This window comes from Pipistrellus hanaki (assembly GCF_964339955.1).
Source record: "Pipistrellus hanaki genome assembly, chromosome: 13".
Lineage (NCBI taxonomy): Eukaryota > Metazoa > Chordata > Mammalia > Chiroptera > Vespertilionidae > Pipistrellus > Pipistrellus hanaki.
Genome location: NC_140515.1, coordinates 34,015,454 through 34,031,482, shown reverse-complemented (window position 1 = coordinate 34,031,482; position 16,029 = coordinate 34,015,454). Strand labels below are relative to the sequence as shown.

The 16,029-nt window shown below is 42.8% G+C and overlaps 2 protein-coding genes across 2 annotated transcripts in view; one reads left to right on the top strand and one right to left on the bottom strand.

The window, feature by feature from the left end:
• PCCB (propionyl-CoA carboxylase subunit beta) overlaps nucleotides 1-6,410 on the top strand; it is a 45,779-nt gene extending 39,369 nt beyond the window's left edge. Inside the window, exons 10-15 of the mRNA XM_084901785.1 lie at nucleotides 105-228; nucleotides 2,588-2,695; nucleotides 2,945-3,045; nucleotides 3,462-3,560; nucleotides 4,546-4,645; nucleotides 6,094-6,410. Coding sequence (XP_084757911.1) covers nucleotides 105-228; nucleotides 2,588-2,695; nucleotides 2,945-3,045; nucleotides 3,462-3,560; nucleotides 4,546-4,645; nucleotides 6,094-6,215 — 654 coding nt within the window. The 3' untranslated portion in view covers nucleotides 6,216-6,410. The remainder of the gene's footprint in view (nucleotides 1-104; nucleotides 229-2,587; nucleotides 2,696-2,944; nucleotides 3,046-3,461; nucleotides 3,561-4,545; nucleotides 4,646-6,093) is intronic.
• A 4,776-nt stretch (nucleotides 6,411-11,186) lies between these two features.
• The window catches only part of STAG1 (STAG1 cohesin complex component), a 240,384-nt gene continuing 235,541 nt past the window's right edge, over nucleotides 11,187-16,029 (bottom strand). The window contains exons 31-34 of the mRNA XM_084901751.1: nucleotides 15,092-15,202; nucleotides 14,414-14,528; nucleotides 13,258-13,338; nucleotides 11,187-13,167 (exon numbers count right to left, since the gene is read on the bottom strand). Coding sequence (XP_084757877.1) covers nucleotides 13,144-13,167; nucleotides 13,258-13,338; nucleotides 14,414-14,528; nucleotides 15,092-15,202 — 331 coding nt within the window. The 3' untranslated portion in view covers nucleotides 11,187-13,143. The remainder of the gene's footprint in view (nucleotides 13,168-13,257; nucleotides 13,339-14,413; nucleotides 14,529-15,091; nucleotides 15,203-16,029) is intronic.

Here is a 16,029-nt window from a genome sequence, read left to right as displayed (position 1 = left end):
GAGCCTGTGGTGGGATGGCTGCTAGCCGCTCTGTAATTTTTAATGTAGTTAGTTGTATCTTGTTCTTTATCAGTTTGAGCTCAGGAGTTCATTTATCCCTGCAGGTTGTTGATGAGCGGGAATTCTTTGAGATCATGCCCAATTATGCCAAGAACATCATTATTGGTTTTGCAAGAATGAATGGGAGGACCGTCGGAATTGTCGGCAACCAACCTAACGTGGCTTCAGGTAGGAAGAAGCTCTCATAAACATCAGGTGGAGGGAGGGGGCTCAGGGCTGCCTGGCCCTCGGTGTCTGCCTTCGGCTTTTTCCTCCGACATGGTCTTCCAAGCCGAAGAGAAAACTCCAATAGATGTTCTTCTGAAAGCTCTTTTCTCTTGTAATGTTCATTTCTCCGATGCTTCTTTTATACTTGCCTGTTTTTTAAGTGTTTATCGGTAACTTTCCTCCTGAACTTGTAAGGACTTAACTTTTTCAGAGGTCTGCTTTTTGTTCCCTCCAGCTAGATTTATGACTCATCCATGAAACTCTTGAGTTCCCTGGGGGCAGGGTGTTGGTGTCTAACTCAGTTTTAATCTCAGTGCCTTCAATGGTTCCAGATACAGAGTATGTGTCAGGTTAACACATCTTGCTGTGTCTGTGCCCTACAGCTTTCTGGTGATATGGCCAGACCTGAGTCACAGCCAGGTCTGTGCTCTGGGTGGGGTTGGGAGTGTGGAATGGGGACCTTAGACACTGTTTTCCTCTCATGTATGGGATCGAACCTGGGACCTTTCAGTCCGAAGACGCTCTACCATTGAGCCAAACCGGTTTCGGCAGAAGGTTTTAATTTAATCAGGTCCAGCTTACCAATTATTTCTTTAATGGATCATTCTTTTGATTGTATATCTAAAAATTTACCAATATACATAAGGTCTTCTAGGTTTTCTTCTATGTTATCTTCTAGGAGTTTTATAGTTTTGTGTTTTACATTTTGGTCTGTGGATCCATTTTGAATTGATTTTTGTGAAAAGTAGAATCTATATATAGATCAATTTCTTTTGCTGTGGGTTTCCAGTTGTTCCAGCACCATTTGTTCAAAAGACTATTTTTATGCCATTGTGCTGCCTTTGCTCTTTTTCAACATCAGTTGATTTTATTTATGTGTATCTATTTCTGGGCTCTCTGTTTTGTTCCATTGATCTGTTTCTCTATTCTTTCACCATTACCACTCTATCCTGATTATTGTATCTTTATAGTAAGTCTTACAATTGGGTATTGTCAGTCCTCCAACTTTGTTCTTCTTCACCATTGTGTTGGCTGAACTGGGTACTTTTGCCCAGTTTGGAATCAGTTTGTTGATATTCACTTTTGCCCAGTTTGGAATCAGTTTGTTGGTATTCACAGAATACTTGTTGGGATTTGGATTGAATCGTATTAAACCTAAACATCTGGTTGGAAGGAACTGACCTCTTGACAATATTGGGTCTTCCTATCTGTGAACGTGGAATCTCTTTCCATTTAATTGGTTCTTTTATTTTGATCAGTTTTGTAGTCTTCCTCACATATATCTTATATGTATACTCTTAGATTTATGTAATTAGTTAGACTTATTTTGTCAGATTGTACTTTTTGTGGGGTGTGCTAATGTAAATGGTGTGTTTTTAGTTTCAAATTCATTGCTGGTGTGTAGCTTTCCAGGTGTGTCCTTTCAGGGTCGTGGTCTCCACTGATTGGTGGCCTGTAGGGCAGGGTGCCATTGGTCAGTGCAGCTGGTCCTGAGGTCAGCCATGGCTCACTTGTCTGGCTGGGCCTGGAGCTGGAACACAACGGAAGCCTAGATGTTATCCCTAGGGGTCAATGCGTAAGGAGTAGTCACGCAAGGGAGTCCACTCTTAGGCTCCTTGTTCATCCTCCAAGGGGTCTACGCATGACTGGTGGCATGCTAGCGGAGAAAGGTCAGAGGAGGGTCTGAACTGCACAACCAGGAATATGAATATCCTTTTTCTGTGGTATCAGGGTAGTGCTGGCCTCATAGAATATGTTGATAATTGTTCTAAGAGGGGAGATTTACTAGTAATTGGACTCTACTTCATGCTACTTTATAGATGCCCTCTCCTTTAATCCTTATAAACTTGGTAGGAGGTAGTAATATCCTACTTTGCAGGTAAGGAACCTCACCTCAGAAACATCAAGTCATTTCCCAAGGGCACATAGATGTAATTGGAGGGGCCAGGATTTGATTTCAAGCTACAGGGACTCTTAAGACCAGCTCCTGAGTGATACCTCCCACTGCAGTCCACGGGGGTAAACGAGGCTGGGCCTCAGATGGCAGCAGTCCTTCAATGTGAGGCAGCGCTTGATAGTCTGCACGGGCTGTGCTCCCAGCACTGAGGCCACTCCCAGGCCCTCTCCGGCCAGTGCCAGGTGGGTTTTCTTGTCTGCCCTGTTTTTCCTGGCGTGTGAGAGTTCCCCTTTTCCATTCTCTGAAGAGGAGATTATGGTGCCTCTATAGATATCAGCTCTTAGGCGGTTGCGGAGAGCACATGCCCACAGAGTGGAACTGGGATTGCCCGGAAGCTCAGCATGGACAATCTCTCTCTCCTAGGATGCTTGGATATCAATTCTTCGGTGAAAGGGGCTCGCTTCGTCCGATTCTGTGACGCATTCAACATTCCGCTCATCACTTTTGTCGACGTCCCTGGTTTTCTGCCTGGTAAGTCATCGGCAGAGGCGGGAGCCAGGAGAGGTGGCTGTCCCCCTGAGATCCCCACTTCATTTGGAGATTCTGCAAATTCCCTGAAGATCTGTGGTTTCTTCAGAGTCTGGTTGTCCAGAATATGGGGCTGTGCGAGGGCTGCTCCTCTCCGGGCCTTTTGGGGAGCAGGAAAGACCTCCCAGCTGAGCGGCAGGCAGACCCTGTGAGGGCTATTGTGGATGTCTAGTAACTCCTCTTCGTTACCAGGCACGGCCCAGGAATACGGGGGCATCATCCGGCACGGCGCCAAACTCCTCTACGCCTTCGCTGAGGCCACTGTGCCCAAAGTCACAGTCATCACCAGGAAGGTGAGAAGCCCGCCCCGGAGCCTGTGAGCCCACTCCTGATGTCACGGTCGTGGTGGGAGATCTGCCAAGAGTTTCAGCGGGGATAGGAGGAGTGTACACTCACCCTGAGAAGATCGTGTGAGGACAGCGTTTAGATACTTGGGGACTCATCCTGCAGAGATGTCCATGGTCATCTCTGGGAACTGAAAACAGCAGAGGGAAGAAGCTGTGAATGACGGTGGTGTTGACTGTGAAGGCTGCTGGCCTGTGCCCAGGGATTCCCTGCTCTGGCCCCCTGGCCTCATACACACTGGGCTTTCAGTAGCCCGGGCGGCTCTTCTTCTTTTCATCCTCATTTCATTTGGATTCTTGGGATCTGTCAGGGACAGGATCTGGTTGACTCAAGCTCTAACATTCACCATGTGGGTCCGTTCTAGGCCTATGGCGGTGCCTATGATGTCATGAGCTCCAAGCACCTGTGTGGCGACACCAACTATGCCTGGCCCACAGCAGAGATTGCAGTCATGGGAGCAAAGGTGAGGCTCTCTAGCTTTCCTGTTTCCTGGGCCTAGAGACTGTACCCGCCCAGCAGGAGCTTAAAGCGCAGCTGGGAAATGTTGGAGGGCGACCAGGGTTCCCAGGATGGACCCAGACTCCAGGGAGATGGGGCCTGGAACTTGGAAAGTCTCCCTCCTGGGGCCCCAAGGCCAGCTCTGCCTCCTGTCCTGCTCTCTCACTTCAGGCCCATGCTGCTATCTCATGCTCAGGGTTTGGAGATTGTCAGTAAAGAGATGAGTCAGCTGAAGGAGCCGCTGGACATTTCCCCCACCCCACCTCTTCTCTAGGGAGGGCCCCAGAGCCACTCCTTGGAGCCCATAGAAGCTGAACTGACCCTGGTGACTTTGTTTTGTTCTCAACCTGGTGACTTTGGGCAAGGTACTTCCTGTTGCTCAGCCTGCTCCTCACTCCTTTTCCTGCTTTGAAATAGCTGTTGGTGTTGAACCAGATAACTATACACTCCACCCCCTGAGCTGACTTTAGGGATTCTGATGTGAAGGCTTGTTTTTCAATTCCTCATACAGTCTTCATTTGCAATTCAATGTGCCATCCTCTGGCCACAGGATTTTGTACTCAGAGTTCAGGATAATGAAAAAGGAAAACAGCATTTTACTTCCCCTTGATGCAGGAGACCATGGATCTAATAGTGGAAAATAGGCCACACGTCTTTGGATAAGTGCAATTGGCTGATAGTAGGATGGAATCTGGGGAAACAAGCTCCTGGCTCTGCCTGGGTGCCTGTTATTGGGGCCACAGCTGAGCATCCCATCACACAGCCCCATCATGGAATCATGATGGCTGACTCCAGGCAGTTCCCATTTCTGTGCCTGGCACCTGGAGCTAGCCCTTTACTTCAGTACACTTTGATTTAACAAGAGATTGGCAACCACAGATAATGAGTTAATGAGTTGAGGGAGATGTGTTGGAATCTCCATTGAAATTCACTTACCCCTCTCATGACAGGGTGCTATGGAGATCATTTTCAAAGGACGTGAGAATGTGGAAGATGCTCAAGCAGAATATATCAACAAGTTTGCCAATCCTTTTCCTGCAGCAGTGAGAGGTAGGAACTGTGGTGGGGATGGCAGCATAGTTCATTTGTTGGGTCAGCTGCTCTCACTCTTTTTCTCCAAAAGGTCTCATATAAACTGCCTTTTGCCATTACAGTCGAACCTGGAGACTGTTAAGGGGAGGGGTTGTCCCTGGGCAATCATCACTTAAGTGGGGCCTTTATAGGCTGCTTTGGTAACCAGGATGTAAGCTGAAATGGTTAAATTTTTTCTTTTTCTTTTAGTTACCTAGTACTGTGTAAAACTTCACCATGAAACAGAGTGAGTTAAAATAACTCCTCCCCTTATTTTGCTCATGGCTCTGTAGATCAGTGATTTGGTTTGGGCTCAGCTGGGTGGTTTTTCTGCTGTCTTGCCTGGGATCAGTCATTCAGCTGTAGTCATCTGGTGGCTTGACTGGGGCTGGAGGTCCAATGTGGCCTCTTAAATGGTTGGTGCTGGCTGCTAGCTAGACTCTCTCCATATGGTTTCTTATTCTTGAGGCTCGTCCATGTGGCCTGAGGGCCACAAAAGGCTGAGAGGAGAAGCTGAGAGGAGAACCTTGAGGCCTAGGTTTGGAAGTTGCAATGTCACTTTTGCCACATTTTGTGGCAAGTCATAAAGCCAGGTAAAGAAATAGAATCTACATATTTTTAAGTTTATTTATTTAATATTTTATTTATGTTTAACATGTTTTTATTGATTTTAGAGGGAGAAGAGAGAGGTATAACCATCGATGAGAGAGAGACATTGATCAGCTGCCTTCTTCAGGTCCCCCCTGAGATCGAGCTGCAACCTGGGCATATGCCCTCTGATTGGGAATCGAACCAGTGAACTCTTGGTTCATGTGTCTATGCTCAACAACCAAGCCACACTGGCCAGGCATATTTTTTATTTTTTTAACCCTCACATGAGGACATGTTTATTGATTTTTAGAGAGAAGAAGAGATAGTGAAAGACAGGTATTGATCTATTTGAGAGAGTAACATTGATTGGTTGCCTTCCTGTACCCAAACCTGCAGCCTAGGTGTGTCCTAACCGGGAATTGAACCTGATACCTTTTGGTGCATGGGAGGGTGCTCTACCAACTGAGCCACACAGGCTAGGGCCAGAATCTATTTCTTCAAGGAAGGACTGTCAGTGTCACATTGTAGAGGGACTTGTGTACAGGAATGGGAGGAATTGTAGCTATTTTTGAAAATACACATTTATTTACTTCCTATTGAATTCATCTTGGCAGGGAGAGGGTCACATTTTCCTTTTCTTGCTAAGTTGGGGACCTGCCAGAGGAATAGGGGAGCTCCGGGGATGCAGGAGAGAGTTCAGAGGGCCCAGCCCCTCTTATATCAAGCTGGGTCCAGCTCACATTTTGGGTCCCAGAGATGGTGCCCAGATGGAGCACAAGATTGGAGAGTGGCACCATTGGGGATGCAGATGATCGCCCTTTTTTGTGTCTCACCAGGGTTTGTGGATGACATCATCCAGCCTTCCTCTACACGCGCCCGAATCTGCAGTGACCTGGATGTTTTAGCCAGCAAGAAGGTACAACGTCCTTGGAGGAAGCATGCAAATATTCCATTGTAAACGAATCAAAGGAAAGTAAACCAGGAGCTAATTACTGCCTGGTCATTTGAACTCATCCCTTTCTTTTTTTTGCAATCATGAAACCACTGAATCTAAATCACAGAATTTACTTGGAATGGCCAAGTTTATTAAATTCTAGAAAGATTTCATTTGCTGTAAAATTATTTGCTTTATTAAAAATATTAATTGGTATAATTTTGAGCATACATTTCTTTCTTTATGGTAGAAATATGAAAAATCAGGAAAACTAGAAACATAATATATAGTATTGTCACCTAGAGCTGTCCCTTATTTGACACCTCAGTATTATTTTTCTTTTCTCCCCAAGAATTAAATTTTTTTCTCCACAGGTGAGAGAGTGAGTTTCAGGGTAAAGTATTTATCTGCTTAGGCTTCAATTTCCTTGCTTTGAAATAATACACCTTATCTTTTAATTCCTCCAGGATTTGTAGCGAATTAAATGAGGTGTGTGTGTGTGTGTGTGTATCTAACAGAATACATTCCCAGCTTTCAAACCTATGAAATGTTGCAGAAGCTGTATTGTAGAACCTTCATTTAGATTTTTCAATTCTTAACATTTTCTACATTTGCTTCATCTCTTCCATAAATTTATAATCATTATTTTTATTGGCCCATTTGAAAATAAACTACAAAACCCTGACCCTTTGTTCCCCCCAAATATCAGTTTATTTCCTAGGAAACAAGGCTTATTATCTTACATAGTCTTTCATGACTGACATTTTTGAAGTGTTTGCCAATTATTTTGTTGAATGTCCTTAAATTTGGGTTTGTCTGATTGTTTCTGGATGTTCAGATTCAGGTAAGAACAATACATATGAGTGTGTTTCCGTGTGTCACATTAGGAAACAGGTGATGTTAGTTTTTCCCATTATTGGTGAAGTTGACTCAGATCACTTGGTTAAGGTGGTGGTTGCAAAGGTTACCATTTTCTCTTTGTAATAAATAACTAATCTGGAAACTTTTTAAAAGCCCGTCTGTCAACAAACTTTTATCTTGTACTTTTAGTATTCATTGATGATGAATTCTATTCTACATTGATTGTAAAATACCACATTTCTAACCCTGTCACAATGTCTGCCTTTATTAGCTTGTACTCGATTGGAAAGAACTTCCTTTTCTTCTGTTTTTGTTTTAGTATTAGCTTTGACTTCTTGATTTTTTTAAACATTTTTTCTGAAATAATTTTTCTTACTATGCCATCACCCTATCAAATTTCCAAGCCCACATTAGTTATATTTTTCTCCTTGCTCTGTCCCTACCCTACCTTCCCCAAGAGTTACTTTCCTGAGATTGGGAGCCATATACTATTCGTAATTAAAATATGTGTTTGGTACACTGTAGGTATTTTATAAATGTTTAATAAAACTTTAGACTCCTGGATTCATTTAAAATTTAATGTTATTTATTTTGATGCAGAAAATTTCCTAATTTAGCCTCTGGGAGCTCCTTCAAGCTGGCTTGATGCTTTTGATATGTCCCAGTAATTTTTTGTCCACTTCCTTATTTTTTGACACCATAATGTAGCTCTGGCATAGTATAGTGATTTCTCCAAGAGCCCTGGTTTCTTTTAGATGTCATTTAGAAGCTATACTTGGCTGATGTTTACGTTGATTTTGGGGTGTCATTGCTTCTATTTTCAGCAGACCTGGAAATGATTCAAATATGTAGATATACATGTATGTGGGGAACTTATATGTGTAAGTATGCATTTATTTTATATATAATTTTAAAACCGTGAGTTCATACTGAGTTTTAATTCAAACCTAACATACTGGTTTTTCTTTGCCTTCCCCCATTCCATACTTATGTCTGTTTTCTCCCACAGTGATAAAACTGACTTCCATTATCTTTAACATAGTTTACTCATTTGCTCAATCCTACAATAAATATAAAAGTTTCAGAACCACTACAACTATATCAACAATAAAACCTAAGGTAAAGTTCAAGACTTTTTTGTAGTTCTGTCTTCAAACTGAAGAAGGTACATGGTTATTTGGATTATTAACTGGGTGGTTATGTGTTTGGGTCTTTTGTCTGTTTCCCCATCCTTGTAGACTATTTTATTGAGAATGTAAAGCCTTAATCATGCAGAACTGGAGATTCTAAGTAGTTTCAGCAGAAAGACCAGCCATGGAGTGCTGTTTCAGGACGCCCCACAGCTGACAGCTTTCCCTTGTCCCAGCCCCTTGGCTCCAAAGCTCTGTAAACCCTGCTTGGATGTTGCATCATTTTAAGCTCATTTTGACCAACGCCAATATGTGACCATCATCGACATTCCCCCGTTTCTACCAGCTACACCATTCCAGGTGGCCAGGCTTAGAAGTCCTAGGGAGTTTATGTTTTACATTTCTTTTGAGCATCTTCCTTCCCTTTCCAGTTGGAGAATGGTACTCTCCATTCTAGTTGTTTTTGAAATTGTCTTGACTCTCTCCTCTACGGCCTCCTCCTAAGCCTGTTCTGAATTAATAGACGAACGGCAGGTCCAGATTTTGTTGCATTCCTCTGCTCTAGCACTTCCCGCAGATAACACACCGGTCTCCAAAGCCCTCGGCTCACAATGAAGTGTGTTCCTCCCTTGCTTGCCTAGTGAGTGTTTGGAGCCCAGTCTTGTTGCCTCACCTTGGAACACTTGCTCTGTAGTCTGTTCTTGCTCAAGAGTCTGACATCTCCATGAGTTCACCTTAAACTGTGAACTGATTCTGCTTATAGCAGGTTCTTTTTTCTTAAAGCACCTGATTGCCCCCTCACCCCCCAATATATTTGAATTTCTAACTAGGTGGCAAGCTCCTGAGGGGCAGAGACTGTTGGCCAGAGGTTCTTTGTGCGTCTCTTTGGCTCCTAGAACAGAACCAACAGGAACACTGTAAGCTGGGAGAGGAGGCGCAGCAGACCACGCGGCTTTTAGAAGAATCATGCAGGTTAGTCACAACAGCTTAACATTGCCTGGGCTCAGCCAAGCTAGGATTGGATCTATTTGTATGTAGTCCATGTCAAGAGTAAGAGCAAACACAAGCTTGTGTTCTACCAGGTTGTGAAATCTGGATGCTGAGCCGCTTTGTGCCTGGGCCTGCTAAAATAGGGAAGCCAGCCCAGCCAAGCATTTGGGCAGGAGGCTTCTAGGAAGCCTTGGAGTAGAGACAGTGTGAGAAGTTTCATCCAAAAAACAAGCTTGTGGCCGAGGAAACATGAAGCTGCGACTTTGGAAACTGTCAAGTAGACCAGCCTCCGTGGCCGGCAGATGCCCAGAGAACGGTGACAGTGAGTACTGGCATTGGCTGCTGTGCAGGAATGCCTTTCCCAACTGGTGGTCTCAGCTCCAGGGGAAAAAGAAAAAAGTTGATTCTTGTGACCAGAGAGGACTTGGGTCAATGAGCAGAATGCTGGGAAGCATCTGTCTATAGACTGAGAGTTGTAGAGGGTAGAAACTGCAGGTTTCCCTACTCCAAGTAAGTAAACCAACTTGACCGAGACATACAACTAATGAGGGGCGAAGCTGGGATTTGAACCCAGGCAGGTCTTTCTGAACCCCAAGCCTGGCATTTAAGCTATTCAGTGTTACCTAAGACATGATGAGGTGAGATGAGTTTCTAAGGGTTGCAATGGGAAGTGGTGGTCTGCTCTGTGAGGGTCTCAAAAAGCTACTGGATTGGGAAAACTTTTCTACCTGATCCATGATGGCCAGTCATCTGTGCTGCCAGCGTAACGGGGAGCACACCCACATGCAGCTTTCCAGTGCTTGTTAGAGAGACATTCTTCCGGCTTTCCTTCTGACCGCATCTTGGCCTCCCCAGCTGTTCCCTGCCTCTGGATGCACCGATGCTGGTGCTTTAGATGCAGTCTTCCCACTCAGAGGAGCCTCTGAAGGACCCTCACCCCACTCTGGAACCAGTGTAGACCTTACCTGTTTGACATTTCAGGTCCCTCTGTTTCACTGTATTTCTGGAGAACTGTGGCTGTATTCTCTGAGGACTGGTCTTTATGTTCTCTCGCACCTGTTAGTCTGGGATTCCCACCATTCTAAGCCAAGAGCTGTGGCCACTACATAGGCATAGTATCTCAGTCTGGGGCCAACACACTTTGGCAGATGTGGCAGCAGGTTCTAATCATGTCCCTACCGTGCTGGTGGGAAATGACTTTTGTGTTCTCGGGAGCAGAAAACTGTATTTCAAAATACAGCCTGAGAGACCACTGTAGGAGAATAGGGATGGAAGCTTATGAGAGTTTTTGGCTCTTCATACTGAGAAGCCCACATTGGCACTAAGCCTTTGTTTCCCAAGAAGATGCTGTTTTGTGTTTGATAGACTCAGTCACAGTTAAGTAAAAGCTTGTCCCAAAGTACTCACACTTGGATAAAGCCCTGCTCTTCTTTTATAAACATACCCTTTAAGATGAGCTGCCAGAGAGACAAACTGCTCATCACCTTCTCTCCTTAATTGCCTTAAGAGCTCACCTGCTGATTTATCCCTTGCATTTCTGCCTTTTCTGCAAACTTGGACCACCTAATGAACATAGCCCACAGTACAAGGCCAGGCCCATAAAGTGTGTGATCTCTTGTCACACTTTATGTTCTCCAGCACCAGCATCAAGAAAAACCCTTTCTTCTACAGCCATGCAGAATCCATTCTTTACAGGACCACCGAGGGTCTGGACCTCAGGCCAGGGGAGAATCCAGGCTATAGACCAGTGGACAGTCCCTGGATGCTGCCTCCAAAACGCAGCCTTGAAACCAAGGCAACTTGGTCACCAGTTCTCTCATGGGAAATCCAAGGAATGAATGGAAATTAACAAGCTAGTTGTAAATTTCTGCTTTCTTAAAAAAAAAAAAAAAACCTCACCAAGACAGTAATTTTGCCATTTAACAATTATCTGAAAGAGCAAACTCTCAAGAGCAACAGGACAGAAAATCTTTAAAGCTTTCCTAGTAGGAACAATAGTATGACTACCACAGCCTGATTTTGAATAGTTTATTAAAGTAAAGGTGAAGCATCAGTTTCAAATTGTACAAAAGGAAAAAAACCTCATATTGCAAATGTACAATTTACAGAATTACTAGCAAAACCAATCAAGGAGACACTGAAAATACAAAATTTTGATTGATTTTAAACTGAACTGGGAACCCATTGGAGTAGATATTAAGCCTTTTTAGTTGCATGGCAGTCTGCCACTCTAAGCATCTGTTTCCCACGAGATCACTCTGTGCGTGTGCAGGGGCACCTCCGCTTGCTTCCTGGCCACTACCACAGGCAGGGCAGGCGTGGCGGCCTGTCCAGTCATTCCTGCCCCTTCATTTCCAGGGAAGTCCACATCTCTGGAAGAAAGCAAGACCCCAGCCCCCTAACTGGAGCCCAGGATTTCTAAATTAGCAGGTAAGACATTTTTGGCAACTGAGTTTTTTCAGAACTACCCAAATGTTGAGAAAAATTTGTTTTGCTTACTAAAAGGATGAAGAAAACCCATTTTGCTTTCCTGGACAAAAGATAATCATTGGGTGCACAGATTTTAAAAAATGCTTTTCATTTTTTATAAAAAGGGCAAACCTCATGATTCTGTTGCAGCTACTTTAAAAACGAGCTCAGAAACAGTTATGGATGGACTGGTTTGGAAATTGAGGTTTACTTTAAAAATCAGAAAGGAAGCAACTAAGTGGGCTTTTAAAAACAATAGCAGCAAGTCATAAAAGGTCTAAGCAGTCTGTAACTCTAAACCATTGAAGGCCGTCCTGAAGATTCATAATTTCTTTCCCCAAAAGAATTATTTCTCAATATGCACATTTAACACTGAAATGTAGCTGTATTTCAAGGTAAGCTTAGGAACTTCACCCTCTAAGCACAGACTTCTATGCAGCACATACTTCTATAATCAGTAAACTTAATTCACAAAATTAGCGCATAAAGGTATTAAGTGCATGGGAAGTAGACACAGTTATGTTACACTTAAGATGACTTTTGCATGGCAAAGGAGTCTTTGTGATTATCTTTTTAAGAAAATGGAAGTCCATGTAACTTCAATTTGGCAGGGCATGAAATAAGTGGTAAAAACAGCAAACTGATAACTTGAGAACCATTTTTGTTTTACTGAGAATACTTTATTTGCTGGTAGAAGTTGCTAAAAATGCACAGAACAAATACCAATAGAAAATGTACTGTATTTGAATTTCCCTATTCTATATAAAATGAATGGTGTACAGCATCTGTTGGAAAAATGGCTGCATGGACATTTCTTATTTTATGCCCGTTATAAATAAAAATAAACCTTTTTATTCAAGAGTATATAAAATCTGGGAATCCATATCCATAGAGGGCGTGTGGTTTTTGGCAGAGATGCACTGTCAGATCATCTTAGCTTGTCAATATTCTGCTCCTCCATATTTCTGTATTCCACAAGGTCAACCAAATCCAGTGAGCTCCAAAACACTCTTCGGCAATTAAAATGAGCTGCTTACTCATAGGTTTAATAAAAATGGTTAGCTTTTAAAACATAAAAAGGCAAAATGTTAAAACGGTTTTTAAATTGTACAACAGGAAAATAAAGTTAAAAATATTTTTTTTTTTACTCAATGCTGAGTTTTCATAAAACAGGTGTATAACAGTGTTTATCTTGACAGCTGTTTTAAAAATTTAAAATTTTTCCTCCTTCCAGAAAAACGCGTCTATCTGTGTTGGGCAAGTCCAATGTCAGGGCACAAATGATTTCCCAGGCCAGTCTCTCAGGTGATGGTCACCACCGCTCCCTCGGGTAAGTTACATGCTCCTCTTCTGTCTCTGCACAAGGGGATTGACCTCAATCATTTGATTAAAAAACAAATCAGATCACACCAAAAGTGTTTATTCCCCATACAAGCTATCACAGTATATAGGCCTCTAGCTCTAAATAATAGAGTTCCATATTTGTAAATTTTCTTCAGACTTCAGAACATAGGCATTCCAAATCCCTAGAAAATGAAAAACACAATTATTAACTTCATGCAAAAAAACAAGACCCAGAAACCGTACGTAAAAAGGAGTAATAATTTAACATTTACTGAATCGTCTTCTATGATAGCTGCAGAATCAAAGAAGTCCGGCCTCAGCTCTGCTCGCTCCCGCCGATTTCTTGACGGGGGCTGGAAAGAGAAGCCAGATCACTTCATTGTATTCCCGAGATACATTAATACAACGAACTGCGGTAATGAGCAGCTAGTATTTCTGATGGTTCCATAAATGTACAGTACTGTTAAAGGTCATTTTTTGGGGGAAAATAACTGGATCAATTGAATATGTAAATGCCTATAAATTTGTGGGCCTATAAACATAGAACATTCCTTTTGATCATAACGTAACTATAAAACTGATCAAATGCCAGGTGACAAAACTGCACTAAATTCCCCACGGCAGGTAGATGAGGGGCTTGTGAAAGGGTGGAGTGACGTGATCTCACGGAAAAAATATAGAAAGCAGAATGTTACAGGCTAAATCATGTCTCCCAATTCGTATGGTAAAGTCCTAACCCTCAGAATGTGACTTATTTGGAGATAGGGTTTTAGAGAGTTAGGGTAAAAGGAGGTCATGGGTTCTAATCCATTATGATTTGTGTCCTTAGAAGAAAGAAAAGACAAAGGAAGACGGCTATCCACAAGTAATACAGAGAGCTCTCAGAATGAAATCAACCCTACTGGTCCCTTCACCTCAGGTTTCTAGCCTCCAGAACAGTGAGAAAACAGATTTCTGCTGTTTAAGCCACCCACTCAGTGGTATTTATGGCAACTCTAGTGGATTAATACCGAGAAAATGGATGAATTCCCATATTCCCGTCACCCAACTTAAAACTCGTTTCATTGAGTCATTTCACCTATAATTACCTTCAACATATATCTCCAATGGATGGAAATTGGATTCCTGACAAAGTTAATGTCTTAATATACCTAGTCCATATTCTGCATTATTAGGTTATGTTGGAGTACAGTGTATATTGTCAGTATCCGATTTAAAGTAAAAGAGGCCAGCCTGGCTGGTGTGGCTCAATGGTTGAGCATCAACCCATGAACCAAGAGGTCATGGGTTTGATTCTGGTCAAAGCTCGATCCCCAAGAGGGGGCATGCAGGAAGCAGCCAAACGATGATGTGTCTATCTCTTTCCCTTCCTCTCTAACCAACACCTTCACATATTTTAACAAAAGAAAATGTATTGCATTTCCTTACCAGATCAATAACCATGGTGTCTTCAAATTCTTCATTCATATCTTCTAATTGGCTCCGGGATGACATCATCACATCTTCAAAGATGGGCTCAGCATCTTCCTCCATTAAGCCCCGACTGATAAGGAAAAGCCCAGTCAGAAAGCTGTTCTGAATCACTGAATTTGGAGTGAGTCCTGGCTCTTTCTTACATTAGGTCTTCTAACCAATGAAAGCACACTTTCCAATTACAACCTATAGACTGCACAAATTATGATATTGAATTCTAATTAAAGATCATTCCATTCACTCAAAATTTCATCTCAATTCATTAGAAAGAAGTACAATTTAAATGCAATAACAGTAATAGCAGTTAACATCTATATAGCTATGTATCCATTCCCACAAAACTTTAAGTAGTTGGTACTCCTATTACCCCAAATTTACCCCAAATTTACAAATAAGGGCCCTGAGCACAGAGGTTTTAGAGCTTGCCCAGAGCCACATAGCTGGCAAGTAGCAGCACAGGATTGAAACAATGGTCAGCTCAAGGGCCGAAGGCCTCCATTCCTGTCCTATGCTGCACAGCAGATCTGAATTATGATTTTAACTCCTAAGACCAAACATCAGAGGATCCCGAGTCATTCCGCAAAAGGACCAGCATCGCAGTCATGTTCTTGGGATACTGGGTATGTCACTTACACAGCATGCCTCACTCCAGCTCTCACTTTCATGTAGTTCATTCCTGTTCTGTCCTTCCGATTTAAGTCTTCTAATTTTGGCTGTCCTAACCAAGAGATCTGCATCTGAGGACTAAGAGACAGCACTATTATTCATTTTGTGGCAGCAAATAACAGAATTAGCTAATAAGTCCGATGTTAGGAGGCTACAGTTGGCTGGCCTATTCCCCATGTAGGGGGAGTTAGCTGCATTTATTCCAGGGCCGAATAGAGAAAAATGTTTTTCTCCCCTACAGGTGCTTATCAGCTTCTTTCCCCAAGACCCTGCCAAATGAGTGCTTCTTAGATCCCCGTATCAGCTGCTGTCGTACTCACAAGAGTTCCTAGCTGGGCAGCCAATCTCCTAAGGGACAGAAATGATGCTGTCCTGGTAGCTCAGAACCCTCCATAGTTGAAAAGGGGATAGTTTTTCCTGTCCTTCTGAGATGTGGAGTTAGATGCATACTGGGCAAATTCTGCACCTGTACGCAATACTTGTATTGGCACATGAACACTTGCAATAAACATGCCTCTTGGGACTTTTACAGGATCTAAACTTCAATGATTTTTAGGCAGCTTTCTTTACATACCTGGGTGGGGCACCACTTTGATAAACCCTGTAAACCTACAGTAGGGAAAGGGAGGCAGACCATCCTTTCAGCTTTAAAGAAAATCCCCGGAGGAAAGATGTCTTATGAAAACCCAGGGACTGGGTACTCTTACACTGCCTCTTTCCATTTCCAACCAGCTCAATTTCTTGAGTTCGAGTGAGAATTCTCTTTTATCCATCAGAGTAAGTCACCCCAAGATAAAAAGAAACACAAATGAAGAGCTAAGAGAATTTCAAAGTCGGATGGAGAACAACAGAAAAAGTTACATTTTTTTGTTTTTGTTTTTTTAATAGCAAAAGTCATGCAATCA